Source organism: Pseudoliparis swirei, chromosome 2 (assembly GCF_029220125.1).
Source record: "Pseudoliparis swirei isolate HS2019 ecotype Mariana Trench chromosome 2, NWPU_hadal_v1, whole genome shotgun sequence".
NCBI classification, from domain to species: domain Eukaryota; kingdom Metazoa; phylum Chordata; class Actinopteri; order Perciformes; family Liparidae; genus Pseudoliparis; species Pseudoliparis swirei.
The window spans coordinates 21202247-21220064 of NC_079389.1; the positions used below are offsets into that span (position 1 = coordinate 21202247).

General features: G+C 43.0%; 1 protein-coding gene across 1 annotated transcript; it reads right to left on the reverse strand.

Moving 5' to 3' along the window:
- Nucleotides 1–1135: 1135 nt before the first annotated feature.
- Nucleotides 1136–17574, reverse strand: LOC130199702 (organic cation/carnitine transporter 2-like). Its single transcript, XM_056423424.1, has 11 exons — nucleotides 16791–17574; nucleotides 10350–10535; nucleotides 9438–9541; nucleotides 8244–8398; nucleotides 7373–7544; nucleotides 6559–6685; nucleotides 6385–6485; nucleotides 5997–6211; nucleotides 4251–4433; nucleotides 2724–2859; nucleotides 1136–2020 (listed from the first exon to the last, which is right to left on the reverse strand). The coding sequence occupies exons 1-11, from the start codon at nucleotides 16998–17000 to the stop codon at nucleotides 1918–1920; spliced, it is 1692 nt and encodes a 563-aa protein (XP_056279399.1). The 5' UTR covers nucleotides 17001–17574; the 3' UTR covers nucleotides 1136–1917.
- Nucleotides 17575–17818: the final 244 nt, after the last annotated feature.

A 17818-nucleotide genomic window follows, 5' to 3' on the forward strand; every position in this document is an offset into this window, starting at 1 on the left:
ACGGAATATTAAGCGTCATATCTCATGGGCATTTTCAATTTTAGTCTTATACATATTTATATTTGTTAACACATTTTTCGATTATGTCTTGAATACATTTATTTTTTATTTTTGTACTTACTGTATACATGTATATGTATGTGTTACTTATTTCAATCCATAAAGTTTGGTAACTATTTTAAAAACTGTAACAATTTAAGTGATCGTACATGCATACAAATGTTTTATGTTTAAACTTGGACCAATAAGACTTATTTTATTGTGGCTTTTGCTTTTATTGTGCCAGACTGATTTATCTATTTTATATACTCTATGCTTCTGTTCTGAATCTATCAATTATTGTCCATGCAGTTTATTGGAATAAAGGAATTATATAATAAAGTATCTCTATAATAATTATAATTTCAATCATATATTGTTGAGTGAATTTGTAACATTTGTCCAGAGACCACGGAAAAAATATAAATTATTGACATGTATGGTTTCTGTTTAATAAACCATATCAACATACTAAAAGTAAATAGTCACACTAAAGCGGTATTGATTAGCCGTAGTGGTCTTTGAAAAGAAAGTCAAACTGTTATTAAAGTTATTGGCTTGACCTGATTATGGTACTTGAAAAAAGTCTAAATATATTTAGGAACATATAAATACATGAACAGCCAATGTTGTCTCCACGAATTCCCTACAGTATGTTATATATATTATATATATATATATATATATATATAACATAAAATATTATACATATATTATTATATATATATAATATTATATTTTATATATATATAATATTTTATTTTATATATATAACATATTGTAGTGAATAAAATAAAAATATTATATATATATATTATTATATTATAATTATATTATTATATTATAATATTATATATAATATTTTATTTTGGTTGGTTTCCGGTGAAACCCCGGAGATTTATGATCCGGAACCATGTTTCCGGGGCGGGGCCACACCCAGACAGGCCACGCCCCCATCTCATTCAGACCACTGAGAAGTTCAGGTACCCTCAGAAACCTGCTATATCCGACTTCCAGTACGAGATTTATGTTCAAATGAAAACACTATGCACTACATACATAAAACCATCAAGTAAATGAACAATAAGTGAATATAATAATTAATACAGAGGTTTTTAATCACTCTTTTGATTTATTAATGTATTCATAACATCAAATATTTCGCCTATACATAGCAAATGCATCTTCATCGTAGTCGTAGAAACCAAACAATACATTCATTATATACAAAACTTAAAAGTCCAGTTAATATTACCTGTCTGAATCTTCTAATTGGACATGGATGCTGCTGACACCTACGGGAGCAACATAGGCCGACTACTGACAGAACACACATTTAAATGAACATACACCTTAAAGTCACTTTGTGTTCCATATTACATTCCACCTTCATATCTATGCAGAGAATGATTGTCACGTTCATGTCATGTTCAGTGCAGCGATGTTTCAAAGCATCACTGGAAACATAGTAAACTACATCTAAGGCAAGTGAAGCAAACCGCCATGTGATTTTAAAAACTTCCATTTTAAAGTTGTGCTGACTATAAAGGAACATTGTGGAGGATGTAGGGTTACTCATTGGAAGAAATGGAAGAAAATATTAATAAATATGCTTTTATGACGTATATCACGACCCATACCTTTAAGAATTATCATGTTTCTTTTGTATTGCTCGGAATGAGTCATTTATACCAACATATAAAGTGGGCCCTCTGCACCGAGTGTGCCATGTTGCACCGCCGTGTGCCGACAGTGGCAGAGAATAGACGAGCCAGACACTCTAGAGTGGGCCTTTTGTGTTTTTACAGTAGAGCACCGTGTTCTGCGACAGGTTTGGGAGGCTGATCTGTTTTGTTCCATCCGTTTGCGTCAGGAGTCTCACAGGCGAGTCGTGCAGACGACCTCACGCGGAGTCGGCAGCTCTTCGGCTGATTTCCCATCGTCCTTTGGAGGAGGCGAGGAGGCCCACGGCCACCTGAACCTGGAAGCCAGAGGAGGAGAGCTGCACTATTCAATCGGCACATTAACAATGGATTGCTTCACTCTGTTGACAAGTTGCTTTTTTTTTTTTTTTTACACACGTTGGTCTAGATTTATTTACACATTTTCATATAGATGTGTAATTTAATATGGTAAATGTAATGTCAAAACAATATCAAAACTGACTAAATAATGCGGAAAAAGCCCATATTTAAAATGCTCTGATATTTATGATGTCTCATGACTTTTGCAGAGTGTGAACTGTTGAACAGCATATCATTAGTCATTAAATCTTCTTATTTTCTGTTGTGTGGACTAGTATTCAAATAGTTTCTGCGGCTTCATTTCAAAGATCCACATTGATGTATGTGGAAGTATGTCTGTATGTATGTGTGTATATGTATATGTGTATGCATATATAGGTATATGTATATATATATATATATATATAAATATATTGTTTTTTATTTTCTTTGTTATTTATTTTCTTTATTTTATATTAATTTTCTGATTTATTTAATTTTAATTTAGGATAGGAATTTATAAGCATTTTTTGCTTCTACCTATACCTTTCCAGTCTTTCTCTTTTGTATATTATATAGAATTATATTGTCTTGTATTTGATTTGATTGACTGAATAAAATAAAATACACAATACACAAAGATCCAGCCTCATAATCGTGGGCTGTGTACGTCAGACTGACCGCGGTGGGACCGCTATCTGCTGGATGGTGTCGGGCAGCGGCTGTCGGAAGGTCTCCGGCAGGAAGACGCAGAACACGACGCTGAGCAACGACAGAGAACCCACCAGGATCCACGGCAGGAACTGATGGTAAACCTCTGGAGACCAAAGCAGACCCCGCCGGTGAGTTCACACACGTCCAAGACATCCCTCCATTCAAGCCTCTACTGAACCGAGGGCGACATCTGGGTGGAAGCCAGAACTGAAAGTGTCCCGAGAGCCGCCTCACTGCTCCTACTTGGACGGATTAACGGTAAACTACCACAGAGAGGGCGACACGACCAAATAGAGACGCCAAACGACCACAAACAGATGGAAAATAACCCAAAATATGTCTCTTTGAATCAGTGGCTCTTGTTCTTAAACTGGAAGGTGGGGGCCCTTTATATGCCTGAGCCCAGGGGCCCATCGCCTCTTAATCCGTCCATAACGACATCCTGAGCTTTTATTGGCAGCGCCACTTTGACGGCACGTATTTTGTCATCATACATTTATATATAATATGTATATATATATATAATATATATATATATTATATATATATATATAATAATAATAATAATAAAATAAATACATTACATTTCTATAGCGCTTTTCAAAATACTCAAAGACGCTTTACAACACATAGTTAAAATATCCTAAAAGCTATGCAATAAAAATAAGTAAAATTACAATAAAAACAAACGATAAAAGCAAATAAGAATGTAGAGAGACTACAATTACACATTAAAAGCAGTTTTGAACAGGTGGGTTTTGATTTGTGATTTGAACAATGAAAGTTCGGTGCAGTCTCGGGTGATTTTGGGGAGAGAGTTCCAGAGGGAGGGGGCAGAAATGGAGAAGGCTCTGGAGCTTGGTCCTGTGAGGTATGGAGTATATATATATATACACTACCGTTCAAAAGTTTGGGGTCACTGAGAAATGCCTTTATTTTTCAAAGAAAAGCACTGTTTTTTCAATAAAGATAACATTAATCAAAAATACCCACTATACATTGTTAATGTGGTAAATGACTATTCTAGGTGGAAACGTCTGGTTTCTAATGAAATATCTCCAGAGGTGTATAGAGGCCCATTTCCATCAACTATCACTCCAGTGTTCTAATGGTACATTGTGTTTGCTAATCGCATTAGAAGACTAATGTCTGATTAGAAAACCCTTGTGCAATTATGCTAGCACAGCTGAAAACAGTTATGCTGGTGATATAAACTATACAACTGGCCTTCCTTTGAGCTTGAAGTTTGAAGAACAAAATTAATACTTCAAATATTAATCATTATTTCTAACCTTGTCAATGTCTTGACTATATTTTCAATTCAATTTTCAATTCATTTGATAAATAAAAGTGAGTTTTCATGGAAGACACGAAATTGCCTGGATGACCCCAAACTTTTGAACGGTAGTGTATATATATATATATATATATATATATATATATATATATACTCTATGAACTCCACAGGATAGTGTGTGAAGTGGGAGGTCTCACCCAGCTGCAGCAGGTATGGAGAAACAGAGGATCCCATTCTGGAGAACATGGCGGCGCTGGACATGGCGGTGTTCCTGATGACCGTGGGGGACAGCTCACCGGTGAACACGTACAACACCGCGGTGCCGCCCAGAATGCCAAATTTACCCACCAGCACCAGGATCAGGGTGACAACTGGTTGACCTGCAGGGAGGAAGAGGAGGAAGAGGAGGAGTGTAAGCTGATGATTGGGTGATATCAAACACTTGTGAAGCAATGAACCACTCTGAAGCAAGCGAGCGTCCATTGAGCCGCTCCTCGAGGCCACGCTTTGTATTTCTCAACGTGTGTGATGCGCAACGGGAGAGTTATTTGGGATAAAGGAGTTGGAAGATGACGTCTTGTTTTTTAGCCTTTTCCAAAACCACCAGAGCAAAATTGCCAGGAATAGTCTGAACCCCGTGTTTATCTACTCCGACATGCATCGCTGGCATGTGAGGACACCGAGCAACTACATAATTTACAGCAGTAACCTGGCGTTAGTCCCAAAATCAAAGAGCAAAAGCTAACTGCATTATTTTGTGGGATTACAGGTTACGTTAGCAAAATCCCTAATTACACTTTTGCCTGGGACGGACACTTTTAGTCCCAATGTGTCAGCATTATATCACGGGAGCAGCCTCCAAGGGCACATTTCAAGTTCCACTTCTTTAGCACAGCGATGGAGCTCTTCTTCAGTTCGTGGGAGCACAACGTGATCCACGTACCTCATGCAATCTATTGGTTTTGAAAACATGAACACAAATGGCCAGATTATTTCATTTCGGTCAGCAAGGAAAACAATGCACGGTGGGCAGCTAGCTTCACTTAGAGTTACATCTCGACACCACAGAAGGTGGATGGACCCCAGAAACACAGGAGTTCTAACCACAACTCCAATTTCTTTTATTTTTTTACTGGGTTTATTTAATAAGGGACAGTGCACATTAATAAAAACATTTCAGTAAATGTGCCAGAGTTAGCCAAGAGGCTATTTTTCATCCGTAGTCCCAATGATGCTGATGTTATGAACAAACCTAAAAACATAAGATTACAAATACAATCTACAGACAGAGCAAATATAATAAGGGAGAACAACATTAAAATGGACAGAATAAAAACATCACGTCAGAAACACAACATAAAAGCAAACAGACTAAATGAAATATATAACCGCAAACAGGCGGACAACAAGAAAAGACAAGACACACAAAGTCAAGACACACAGAGACCTGACAACAGACACAGTCAACAACTGACAGACACACAAAGGGAAAGTCCAACCCGGACTGTTGTTGCGATTTTGTTCCCTAAACCTCATATCCGTTTTTTTGCTTCATCACGGCCCCCAAAAAGAAGTCTCGAATGACTCCACAAAACCAGACAATTTGTGTCACAGAAGATTAAACCAACACCGGCAAATCAGCATGTAAGCTATGCTGATTTAAAACACTTAAAAAAAACATGTTGTAAGGGAAACAATCAAATGAGAAGTAGACGTCTACACACTCAGAGGAGTCGCCCCCTGCTGGTGAGTAGAGAGAATGCACGTTTCAGGGACTTTCAGATTGTAGATAATAATGACTCTGGATTCGGCTATTAATGTGTTGACAATAATCATTTAAACAAAGGTTATTCAAGTGTTAGCACTGGGAAGTGGATTAACCTAAACGTATACCGTGTAATGTCAAATTGTCTGATCTTCGTGGGGGCTTAGGTCTTACTCACTGTTCAGCGTGACCTGGATGAGCAGCAGCGCCAGCGCCCCCAGCAGGGTGAACAAGATGTACGACGGGCGGCGGGGAAGACTGCGTACCGCCAGCCAGGTGGCGGCGTACGCCGGGAGCTCGACGACCGTCAACAGGAAGTAGTTCAGGAAAGGGTTGCCAGAAAGACCAGAGGAGTTGAATGACAATCCAAAGTAACTCAGACTGAGAGAAAACCTGCAAACAACAAGAGAACGAGACGTCGTCACGGTCAAAGTCGTGGAAATGATCAACGAGTTGTCGAGATACGTTGTCTTGCTATTCGTAGCGCTAGCAAGAGCTAGCAAAGAAGGAGGAAATACTCCGGAACCTCAGGTACATCCTTGTGATGGAGAAGTGCTTTAACTCACCATGTGAACCACAGAATGAGTGTCATACGTCGAATGTTTGCCGTCCTCAGCAGGTCCAGAAAGCTGGCCGACTCTTCCTTCTCAATCGGTACTTTTTCAACCTGTGGAAAGACAGAAACTCCAGTACGATGTCCATCGTCCTGAAGTTTGCGAAACAAGGCCGAGCTAGCTTACATTGGCGGACAGGAAGATGACCTGTGGAGCTTCCACTCGGTTCTCCAGAGCCGCCGACCTCAGCAGGGTTTCTGCTTCCTGTATTCGGCCACGAGACACCAGCCAGCGCGGCGACTCCGGAATCAGCCTTTTGGACAGATCATTGCAAATGTTTTGGTGGGAAGGACTCTAGATCATCCTGGCTCATGCATCTGTGTGCAATGAAGTCCATCAAGGTCGAACATTATTTCATTTCATGGTTAATTTTCCAGGGATAATGCACAACAATCAACTGTACAACTGCAAGTGAGCGAGCGTTAGCCGGAGACACACACTTTCATCTGCTGTCCCAGGACAGAAATTACAACGTTTCCAACTAGAACGGGCACTCGGTAGAGCGCATACCTTCGCATATCACAAGATTGGGCATTGAATTATGAACATGTTGGCATTAGTTGCATGCCAATTGGATAAAAATTGACCGTGCTATGGTAAAAAGAAGATTTTGACCTTTTCATGACCTTGACCTTTGACCTGATCGATCCCAAAATCTAATCAAATGGTCCCCGGATAATAACCAATCATCCCACCAAATTTCATTCGATTCGGTTTACAACTTTTTTTGTTACGCGAATAACACACATACAAATAAATAAATAAATAAATACACGGCGATCAAAACATAACCTTCCGCATTTTCAATGCGAAGGTAATAAAATGTATGATTACATCATTCATCCTATTCGTCATGTCAATACAAAAATTTATCTGAAGGCAAATGAATTGCATAGTATCAAATGCAGATTGATATTCGTAGTGTAGTAAGTCCTCCTACCACCAGAGGGGGATGCAGGCCAGTCCTGGCACAGCCATAGCCAGAGACAAGTGTCTCCAGCTCGTGACAAAGTAGGCGGTGGCGGGCAGCATCATCACTCCGAACACGTAGGACCATGGCATGCACAGGCTGGAGAAGAGGAGTCTGATTGGACCAATCAGGATCTCTGAGCCTGCGGAGGGAATGTTGAAAAGGTGTCAGGACAGACCGGCTCAAACGCGTGACGGAGACGGCTGCTTTTGAAAGTCTGGTTGCCATGGTGATGAACAGTTCAAGCCAAACTGACCAATCATGGACAGTCTGATGGCTTTTATTACAAATTAGAGGAGGGGTCAAATACTCAGGGGTCAGATTTTGGTTTTGAGTGAAATGCAAATATAGATGCAGGGTGGTGTGTACACACCGACAAGTAGAAGATAATTAAGGGGGTGCTGGGGTTGCTTTTTGTTTTTGTTGTTGTTGTTGTTGTCTTGTCTTTTGGGGGGGGGGGGCGGGGGGTATATATGTATGTATGTGTATATATGTATATATATATATGTGTATATGTGTTTGTTTGTATGTATGCGTATGTGTGTATGTGTATATATATATGTTTATGTCTGACATTTTTGTACTTGTTTTATGTTTATCTAACGAAACAAATAAAAAAAGGTGTCAAGCAAAGCATCGGCTTCGACTTCACACAAGGACGACTCCTACAGAAGAAGTTTTTTTCAAACGCGCCCTCATCGGTATCGACACGGTCTCGTTCTGTTCTGAGACTTCATCGAGATCAACAACGGGACGGTAACACGGTAACACGCAACCGGCGGAGTGATGACGACGGGCAGCAGTCACAGTATCGAGAAAGAAAAACACACCAAAGACTTACCCAGTACGAACACAGTGATGTAGGAGGTGAGCTGACCCAGGCCCAGGATGAAGAAGATCGTGATGAAGACGGGCCAGGACGGCGCGAAGGCCAACGCGACGCTGAAGATGCTCGTCCCGATGATGGCGACGAACAGGACCGGCTTCCTGCCGAACCTCCAGCACCAAACACAAGAGAGCAGAGCGTCAGCCACAGCAGGAGCAGCAGCAGGAGCAGCAGGAGCAGCAGCAGGAGCAGCAGGAGCAGCAGCAGGAGCAGCACCTCCTCCATCCAGACATCATCAGGAACAGGATCGTTGGAAGATGATGGCCATCCAACCTGCTAACCCACCTCCTCCTGGACTGTTACCACCTCCTCCTCCTGGACTATTACCCACCTCCTCCTCCTGGACTGTTACCACCTCCTCCTCCTGGACTATTACCCACCACCTCCTCCTGGACTGTTACCACCTCCTCCTCCTGGACTGTAACCCCCTCCTCCTCCTGGACTATTACCCACCTCCTCCTCCTGGACTGTAACCCACCACCTCCTCCTGGACTGTTACCACCTCCTCCTCCTGGACTGTAACCCACTCCTCCTCCTGGACTAGTAACCCCCTCCTCCTCCTGGACTGTAACCCACCACCTCCTCCTGGACTGTTACCACCTCCTCCTCCTGGACTGTAACCCCCTCCTCCTCCTGGACTATTACCCACCACCTCCTCCTGGACTGTTACCACCTCCTCCTCCTGGACTGTAACCCCCTCCTCCTCCTGGACTATTACCCACCTCCTCCTCCTGGACTGTTACCCCCCCCCCCCTCCTCCTGGACTGTTACCCACCTCCCCCTCCTGGACTATTACCCACCTCCTCCTGGACTGTTACCCACCTCCTCCTCCTGGACTGTTACCACTTCCTCCTGGACTGTAACCCACCACCCCCTCCTGGACTGTTACCCACCTCCCCCTCCTGGACTGTTACCCACCTCCTCCTCCTGGACTGTTACCCACCTCCTCCTCCTGGACTGTTACCACCTCCTCCTGGACTGTTACCCACCTCCTCCTCCTGGACTGTTACCCACCTCCTCCTCCTGGACTGTTACCCCCCTCCTGGACTGTTACCCCCCCCCCCCTCCCCCTCCTGGACTTTATCATCAGCTAACTACCAGACGTGCTTTTGGCAAGAACATGAAACATCTGACTCTGTGGAGAAGTACCGGTCAGAGATCTGTCCAGAGATGAAGCATCCGGTCAGTCCTCCCAGGAAGTAGACGAGCGAGCACATCGGCTGTTTCCACTGGTCGGCGCACACCAGGTTGAACTGGAAGACAAGGCACATCAGGGAATTCTACAGCAGACATACAAATAGAAACTAGAATAATATACGGGCGTAAACACTGGAAAGCAAAGCAATGGGAACGGAGGGTTAACACAACAGAGCATGTCAGACATGTCACGTCTTTCCACCAGCTGTGCTTCCTGTCCTTCTTTATCCTGAGTCTAAAGGCCATGAGTCTCTGTTCATATGCACACGTTTCTGAATCCCTGTTTCCTGCTGGAACCCACTGGATCTTACTGGAACCCACTGGTTCTTCCTTTAACCCTTGTGTTGCCTTCGGGTCAATTTGACCCGATTCAATGTTTCACCCTCCTGTCGCCTTCGGGTCAATATGACCCGATTCAATGTTTAACCCTCCTGTTACCTTTATATTTACTAACATATTTTACCCTTGAGGTCAATATGACCCCAGCTATTAAAATCTCCAGAAAATTATTAGAATTAATATTGTTTTCCAAGTTTAAGTGTGAGGTACTTTATGTTTGTTTGTTGACTCCCGAAAGAACACCGACATTAAACATTGAATCGGGTCAAATTGACCCGAAGGCGACAGGAGGGTTAAATATTGAATCGGGTCAAAATGACCCGAAGGCAACACAAGGGTTAACCCACTAGTTCTTCCTGGAACCTACTGGTTCTTCCTTGAAGTATGTGTGAGTAGGGTTAACCCCGTCAGTGTTTTGTGGACCAAAGTTGTTCTCAGACTGATTTCTGAAGAGTGGGAACAGTACTGAACAGCGTGTGGATAACGGTCGGGGGTGGCGGTCCGGTAACAGCGGTCGCTCGGTACCTCACTGACGACAGTCGACTCGTAGTGCTCGGTGCTGTAGGTCCATCCATCTTTACAGCCCTCCTGTGTCAGGTTGGCGAGGAGGACCTCTAGACTCGACAGGTTGGAGACCAGATCCAGGTTCTGGCTCTGCACCGGGTCCAGCCGGTACCGGCTACAACTGCTCCTCTCCGGCCGCCCGGCCGCCTGCCGAGGACAGACGACGTCACCGTTATTCAACTTGTGCTGCAACAACAGGAAGTAGACTGAACCCAAGCAGACCGCTTCAGATCAGACCAGACCGGTTCCAGCCGGCACCAGGCGCACCGCCCGGATCAAAGGTGTGTAGTGAATTATTAGTCGACCGCATTTCTGGATTCATGAAGACTTTGTGCACGGACACCAGCTCGGTCATGTCTCAGCACTCAGATTAGAAGAAGAACATTACAAATTGAAATTATTTGGCACCTATCATCACATTATTTATATTTTTTATCTATTTCTTGTGACATATAGAATATGATGAATTCTTATAGATTAAACTCTACATCAGTAAATGCATGAATTAGAATTACATCCACCTTGATGTTAGATTTCTTTATTTTGGTCAGACACAAATATAGTTTGTGGTGCGCAAAGCATTGACAATTATATTTTACTAAAAGTTGAAAAACAGCATGACAAAAAAAACACTAAAATAGAACGGGCACTCGGTAGAGCGCATACCTTCGCCGCAGCCACTTTTTTGGTACCTTTTCATGACCTTGACCTTGACTTTTGACCTGATCGATCCCAAAATCTATTCAAATGCTCCCCGGATAATAACCAATCATCCCCCCAAATTTCATGCGATTCGGTTGAATACTTTTTGAGCTATGCGAATAACAGGCATACAAATAAATAAATAAATGCACAGCGGTCAAAACATTACCTTCCGCATTCGAGAATGCGGAAGGTAATTACAAGTAAAAGCCATGCCTTCAAACTATTAGACAAGAAAAGCACAGAATCAGTCAAATGTACCTGTTGTGCTGCCAGTGTTATATTACCATGTCTGAAATGATGTCATTGTACTAATGCATAAACATGAGAGAAGCATGTTGAAGTTGTAATTTTGTGAAATGTGCGTCCGCTGTAGATGTATTTAATCCACCTCTCTTGTAATAAGATGGGACTCCAGGTGGCGAATGTTAGGTTTTAGAGCATGTGTTTTCAATTTGTATTCAAGAATGTAAGCCCTATGAATTATTGTTTACTCCACAGGGTTGTAATTATTAGAAGAAGATTCATAATTACAATCATATTATTGCTGTGTTGTTTATTCTATACCGGTCACCCTGAGAGCAAAAGGTTCCAGGGTCACATCTGGTTGATGAGCAGACACAGGAACAAGGGTTTGTTTCAGGTCTCCCCACATACCTCACCCACACCTCCATCACACACTCAGGGTCATAAAACTCAAGCGGATAAGAAAAGGAGTTTCCTCAGCTGTTTGTGTAACCATGTGCCTCAATAAAAGGACTGTCGGGGGAAAACGGAGCCAGAGTGTTTTGGAGACGTGCAGAGGCACAGCTCCGGCATTCTCCTTGCGGCAAGTAAAACTACGCGCTCGAGTCTGTCATCTGTGGTCATTGGAGTGGGTCTGATAATTGAACTCGCAGGGCTTTATCTTTAAGGTAAAAACCCCACATTCATTGGTCCTTCGAGCCGGATCCCAAGACATCGTCAAGGGAAAAGAGGGAGGAGAAGACACGCCGAAGTCTGTCGACAGCCAGGGTCATAGCCGATCTTGTCAAAGTCCCGGGACGTGAATTCGTGGCCGAGCCGGTGCCTTAAATGTCCAACCTCCTTCTTTCCTGAGACGATTGACGGGATCCAGATCCAACCAGTGACCTCAGATAACAGGTAAGTAGAGGTTGCTCCACCTAAAGGACGTAGAGGTTTCTCCACCCAAAGGACGTAGAGGTTTCTCCACCTAAAGGACGTAGAGGTTTCTCCACCCAAAGGACGTAGAGGTTTCTCCACCTAAAGGACGTAGAGGTTTCTCCACCTTAAGGACATAGAGGTTTCTCCACCTAAAGGACGTAGAGGTTTCTCCACCTTAAGGACGTAGAGGTTTCTCCACCTAAAGGACGTAGAGGTTTCTCCACCTTAAGGACGTAGAGGTTTCTCCACCTAAAGGACGTAGAAGTTGCTCCACCTAAAGGACGTAGAGGTTTCTCCACCCAAAGGATGTAGAGGTTTCTCCACCTAAAGGACGTAGAGGTTTCTCTACCTAAAGGACGTCGAGGTTTCTCCACCCAAAGGACGTAGAGGTTTCTCTACCTAAAGGACGTAGAGGTTTCTCCACCTAAAGGACGTAGAGGTTTCTCCACCAAAAGGACGTAGAGGTTTCTCCACCTAAAGGACGTAGAGGTTTCTCCACCTAAAGGACGTAGAGGTTTCTCCACCTAAAGGACGTAGAGGTTTCTCCACCTAAAGCATGTAGAGGTTTCTCCACCTAAAGGACGTAGAGGTTTCTCCACCTAAAGGACGTAGAGGTTTCTCCACCTAAAGGACGTAGAGGTTGCTCCACCAAAAGGACGTAGAGGTTTCTCTACCTAAAGGACGTAGAGGTTGCTCCACCTAAAGGACGTAGAGGTTGCTCCACCTAAAGGACGTAGAGGTTTCTCCACCTAAAGGACGTAGAGGTTTCTCCACCTAAAGGACGTAGAGGTTTCTCCACCTTAAGGACGTAGAGGTTGCTCCACCTAAAGGACGTAGAGGTTTCTCCACCTAAAGGACGTAGAGGTTTCTCCACCTAAAGGACGTAGAGGTTGCTCCACCTAAAGGACGTAGAGGTTGCTCCACCTAAAGGACGTAGAGGTTGCTCCACCTAAAGGACGTAGAGGTTGCTCCACCCAAAGGACGTAGAGGTTTCTCCACCTAAAGGACGTAGAGGTTTCTCCACCTAAAGGACGTAGAGGTTTCTCCACCTAAAGGACGTAGAGGTTGCTCCACCTAAAGGACGTAGAGGTTGCTCCACCAAAAGGACGTAGAGGTTTCTCCACCTAAAGGACGTAGAGGTTTCTCCACCCAAAGGACGTAGAGGTTGATCCACCTAAAGGACGTAGAGGTTTCTCCACCTAAAGGACGTAGAGGTTGCTCCACCTAAAGGACGTAGAGGTTTCTCCACCTAAAGGACGTAGAGGTTTCTCCACCCAAAGGAGATTTGATCGTCAGTGTGTTTACATGCATTCGAATAACTGGCTTAGTCGGACTGAAATCGAATGATCCGCTTCATGTGAACACCTTTGTTCGACTATGTGCGGTCCGACTCCGATCCGATTAACACCCCTGGATAACTCGATCCGATCCGGTTGATAATTCGACTATCGTGGCATGTAACGAATTGGATTAGGAACTGGACTTTGCGTCTTTGCGCATGCTTGAGATCCCGCCGCCCTCCTCCCCCCTCCCTCCCATGTCGTGACCCGGAAGTCGAAAGAGACGATAAATTGTCACTGCCGGGAGCCTGGCCGGCAGAAAACAAACAAACAACCAGTACCGCTGCTAACCATGTTGGTGCCCTAAGCATAACTCCTTCATGATGCCCCCCTGACATAGTAAAGTGATCCACGGCGAGCGTTGTCGACGGGGGGGGGGGGGGGTGCTAGTGAGAGAGTGCTCATCTGTGTGCGCGGATGTGTCGGCGGATCACGGCAGAGCGATGCGACCCGAGAAGTGTTAACGGGGGGGGGGCTGAGCGATTAAATATATCACTTGTTCCGCCTGTTTTGTGATATACATGCCTAACAGGCGCCTAATATTTCTAGACTGAAATAATATCGGCATTATAATTATTATAACTGAGGATTTTTTTAGTTGTCTATTTTGTGGAGCCCCCTCAGGACTTGGTGCCCTCCGCGCAGCGCGTCGTGCGCGTTATGGGAGCGGCGGCGCTGCAAACAACGCTCTGGAGAACACAAGAGCCACCACACATCTCTGGACCGAAGAGCAGACAGAATGTATGCTTAATGTATTGAAGGAGTTGAACATACCAAAGTTCATGGTTCTTTCTCGAAATGTTGTTGTTGTTGTTGTTGGTGGTGGTGAAGAGGTCAAGCGGAAATGGCTGTATCACCACATGAAAACAGCGCCACCTATCGTATCGGATATGACATGCTTTCGGCCAATGATTCGAATTACTCACTGCCATGTATACAGGACTGTCTCAGAAAATTAGAATATTGTGATAAAGTTCTTTATTTTCTGTAATGCAATTAAAAAAACAAAAATGTCATGCATTCTGGATTCATTACAAATCAACTGAAATATTGCAAGCCTTTTATTCTTTTAATATTGCTGATTATGGCTTACAGCTTAAGAAAACTCAAATATCCTATCTCTAAATATTAGAATATCATGAAAAAGTATACTAGTAGGGTATTAAACAAATCACTTGAATCGTCTAATTAACTCGAAACACCTGGAAACACATTTTCAAATGTTTGATTTTGTTTTGCTGTTATAAATCTTTTTTTTTACTTGGTCTGAGGAAATATTCAAATTTTATGAGATAGGATTTTAGAGTTTTCTTAAGCTGTAAGCCATAATCAGCAATATTAAAAGAATAAAAGGCTTGCAATATTTCAGTTGATTTGTAATGAATCCAGAATGCATGACATTTTTGTTTTTTTAATTGCATTACAGAAAATAAAGAACTTTATCACAATATTCTAATTTTCTGAGACAGTCCTGTATTGGGATAACAGCAGATCCCCCAAAAGATAGCAGAGTCCGACTAAAGCAAGATTCGAATTATACCATCATGGAAACGCACTGAGTGGTTCTGTAGGTCTGTGCTCCATGTGTGTGCTGGATGTCTGAGTCTGTGCAAGTGAAGTCCTCCAGGTGAAGTTAATGTTAAAAAGCTCGGGTGGTTTACAGGGCATAGGTGTGTAGGAGTCCGGAGGCGTTTCCTGACTCGTTAACAGGGATGCCGAGTGCGAGAGGTCTGTGAAAGGTTTCTTGATATTAATCAAGCAGACAGAGTGCGAACTGTCTGTGAAAAGCTCCAGTGATTAATTGAGTGAAGACTTGATAACAGGGATGCCGAGTGCGAGATTTCAGTGAAAGGATCATGGTCTATTACCATGAGGCTGAGTACAAAATTCTCTGTGAAAGGCTCCAATGATTAAGGGAACAAAGACTCATTAACATAAGACTGAATGCGGGATTTGCGAAACTCCCAGTGAAAAGCTTTATGGGTAATTGAGCAATTTTTGTGTGACAGGGCGAAGTCTCGTGGCCACTGAGCAGTGTGAGTGTGTTTGTTGTTTTGGAGTACAGACTGAGACGTATGTAACATATTGTAATGCTTGTGTGAAACATCATAGATAATAGAGGGACTAAATAGAGCTGAAACATAAACTGAAGAAATACCACCACATAATTGTGAATGAATGTCGAATGCAAGTGATTAAATGCTTTTGATAAAATTGTGCACGGCTTGAGACGGAGAGTGATACTGCGGGATAACTGATACAAAGCTCCACACACGACACGCTGCCAAGCACAACCTCACACGCCAACGCTGATTGGTTTAGCGAAAGACATATTTTACTTCAAAATACTGATAACTGTAATATTGAGACTCATATTTGCTTTGTCATTTTTTTAGTGAGAGCTGTAAATTACACAATAGCCAAAAAAGTCAAATTAAATTAAAATGACTGGGCTCGGGGAATTTTTGACACTTAGGGTGATAGAAAGAACAGTGAAGAATACCCTTGATGCATGCTCCAACTAAAACTGAAAAAAGGTGCGGATGACGAGCATAAAACATGAACAAATGTGAGCCTGAGATGAGACTTTCGAGACATAATCTTCAACCTGTCGGTCAAAACCACGGACAAGAGGGAAAGAAAGTGGGACTTCATGCTTTTGGATTCAGGTGAGCTGAACTTTTGGATTGGATTCAATCTGTTGTCATTGCACAGAGTCCAGGTACACAGGCAAGGACATGTATTCACTGCATTGAACCCATCCTTAGTCATTAAGGAGTAATAACAGCGATGCGCCCGGGGAGCAACTGGGGGTTCAGTGCCTTGCTCACGGACACTTCGACTTGCAACTAATGGGGAGAGTGGGGATCGAACCGACGACCCCCCTTACCCCACTGAGCTACAGCAAAAAAAAAGAGGAATCTACAACAAGTTTTTAAACGACATCATCTGAAATACAAATATGCAGAATCTGCATCACTGTAAAAAAATAAAAAATAAAAATGTGATCCAGAATCGAAGTTATTCCTGATGAACGTCAGTCCAATATTCACTCTTTTTAAACTCCCTGTACTCCCGAGGGACACATGTGACTGTTTAGCCGTCTAATGCTTCCGAACACAACGCTGTGATATCAGCGATGCTACAATATGGCGAGGAGATTTTGTGTCACACATTTGGAAGGCGTAGTTCTGACCTGTACTGGGATGCTGGCCTGGATCCAGTCCTGGCTCTGGTTGCCGTGGAGAGGGACGGAGCAGTGGTGAGGGGGCGTGGCCAGCAGGAAGATGACGGACAGCATGGTATATCCACTCGGGATGATGGCGAGGCAGAGCAGGAAGAAGACTCTCTTCTGGAACGAGCCCCAGGTCCCCAAAAACGACAGGGACTCCTCGTAGTCCTGCATTTTACTGGACTGTCCTTATTCTCTATCCCAGTGGTTCTCAAGCGGGGGCACGTGTCCCCTCGGGGGGACGCGAAGGCCCTCTAGGCGGTACGTGAGATTTGTTTTAAAAATATTTAAAATGAGCATCCATTTAAAAAAAGACTTTGAAAATAGTTATTTAATAAATATTCAATAAAATATAAGTGTGAATTCAAAAACTGAATTTTGTGTATTATATATTATCTGCAAAATGCTGCGTTTTACATATTTTTTTTCCAACCAAAAATGCTCTGCACTGGTACACAACTCAAAAAAGAGAACCACTGCTCTGTTCTATCCAACTCTGTTTGTTTGTTGACTGAAGCAACAAATAGATAAAAAATACGTTTAGAAGTTAAAATAGTCCTCTGATGCAATCATATATACTAGAAAAATAAAACAAAAATAAAACAATTTAAAAAACAATTATCCTATAATAATACGACGAAAATGAGATAAGAAATTGCTCAAAATATAAATACAGCTAATGCACCTGAAGCAGCAGTTGTCAACTTCTCTGAGGCGTCACACCTCCAGGACAGAAGAACTCCACTTCTCTTCCTCCTCCTCTTTTCAAAAGCAGATGCTCACAGCTCAACGACTCGTTGCAGTAATGTTGGAAAGGCAAGCTTCACCCTATATCTTAAATAACCAGAGAGGGGGGGGGAGGGGTGAGAGAGCTAGAGAGAGGCGGAGGAGAGAGAGAGAGAGAGAGAGTGTGGGGGGGGGGAGTGAGTCAGTACAATTTGATGAAATAAAGTTGAGACTGTTTAAAAAAAAATGTGTTTTCTCAAAAAACG

What these genes read in the sequence shown, in the direction of transcription:
- LOC130199702 (XM_056423424.1), bottom strand. Translation starts at nt 17,000, where the DNA reads ATGCAGGACTACGAGGAGTCCCTGTCGTTTTTGGGGACCTGGGGCTCG. An exon ending in TCTGGACAGATCTCTGACCG is followed by an intron (nt 8,399 to 9,437) that starts GTACTTCTCCAC and finishes TTGGTGCTGGAG; the next exon opens with GTTCGGCAGGAAGCCGGTCC. An exon ending in TCATCTTCCTGTCCGCCAAT is followed by an intron (nt 6,486 to 6,558) that starts GTAAGCTAGCTC and finishes GTCTTTCCACAG; the next exon opens with GTTGAAAAAGTACCGATTGA.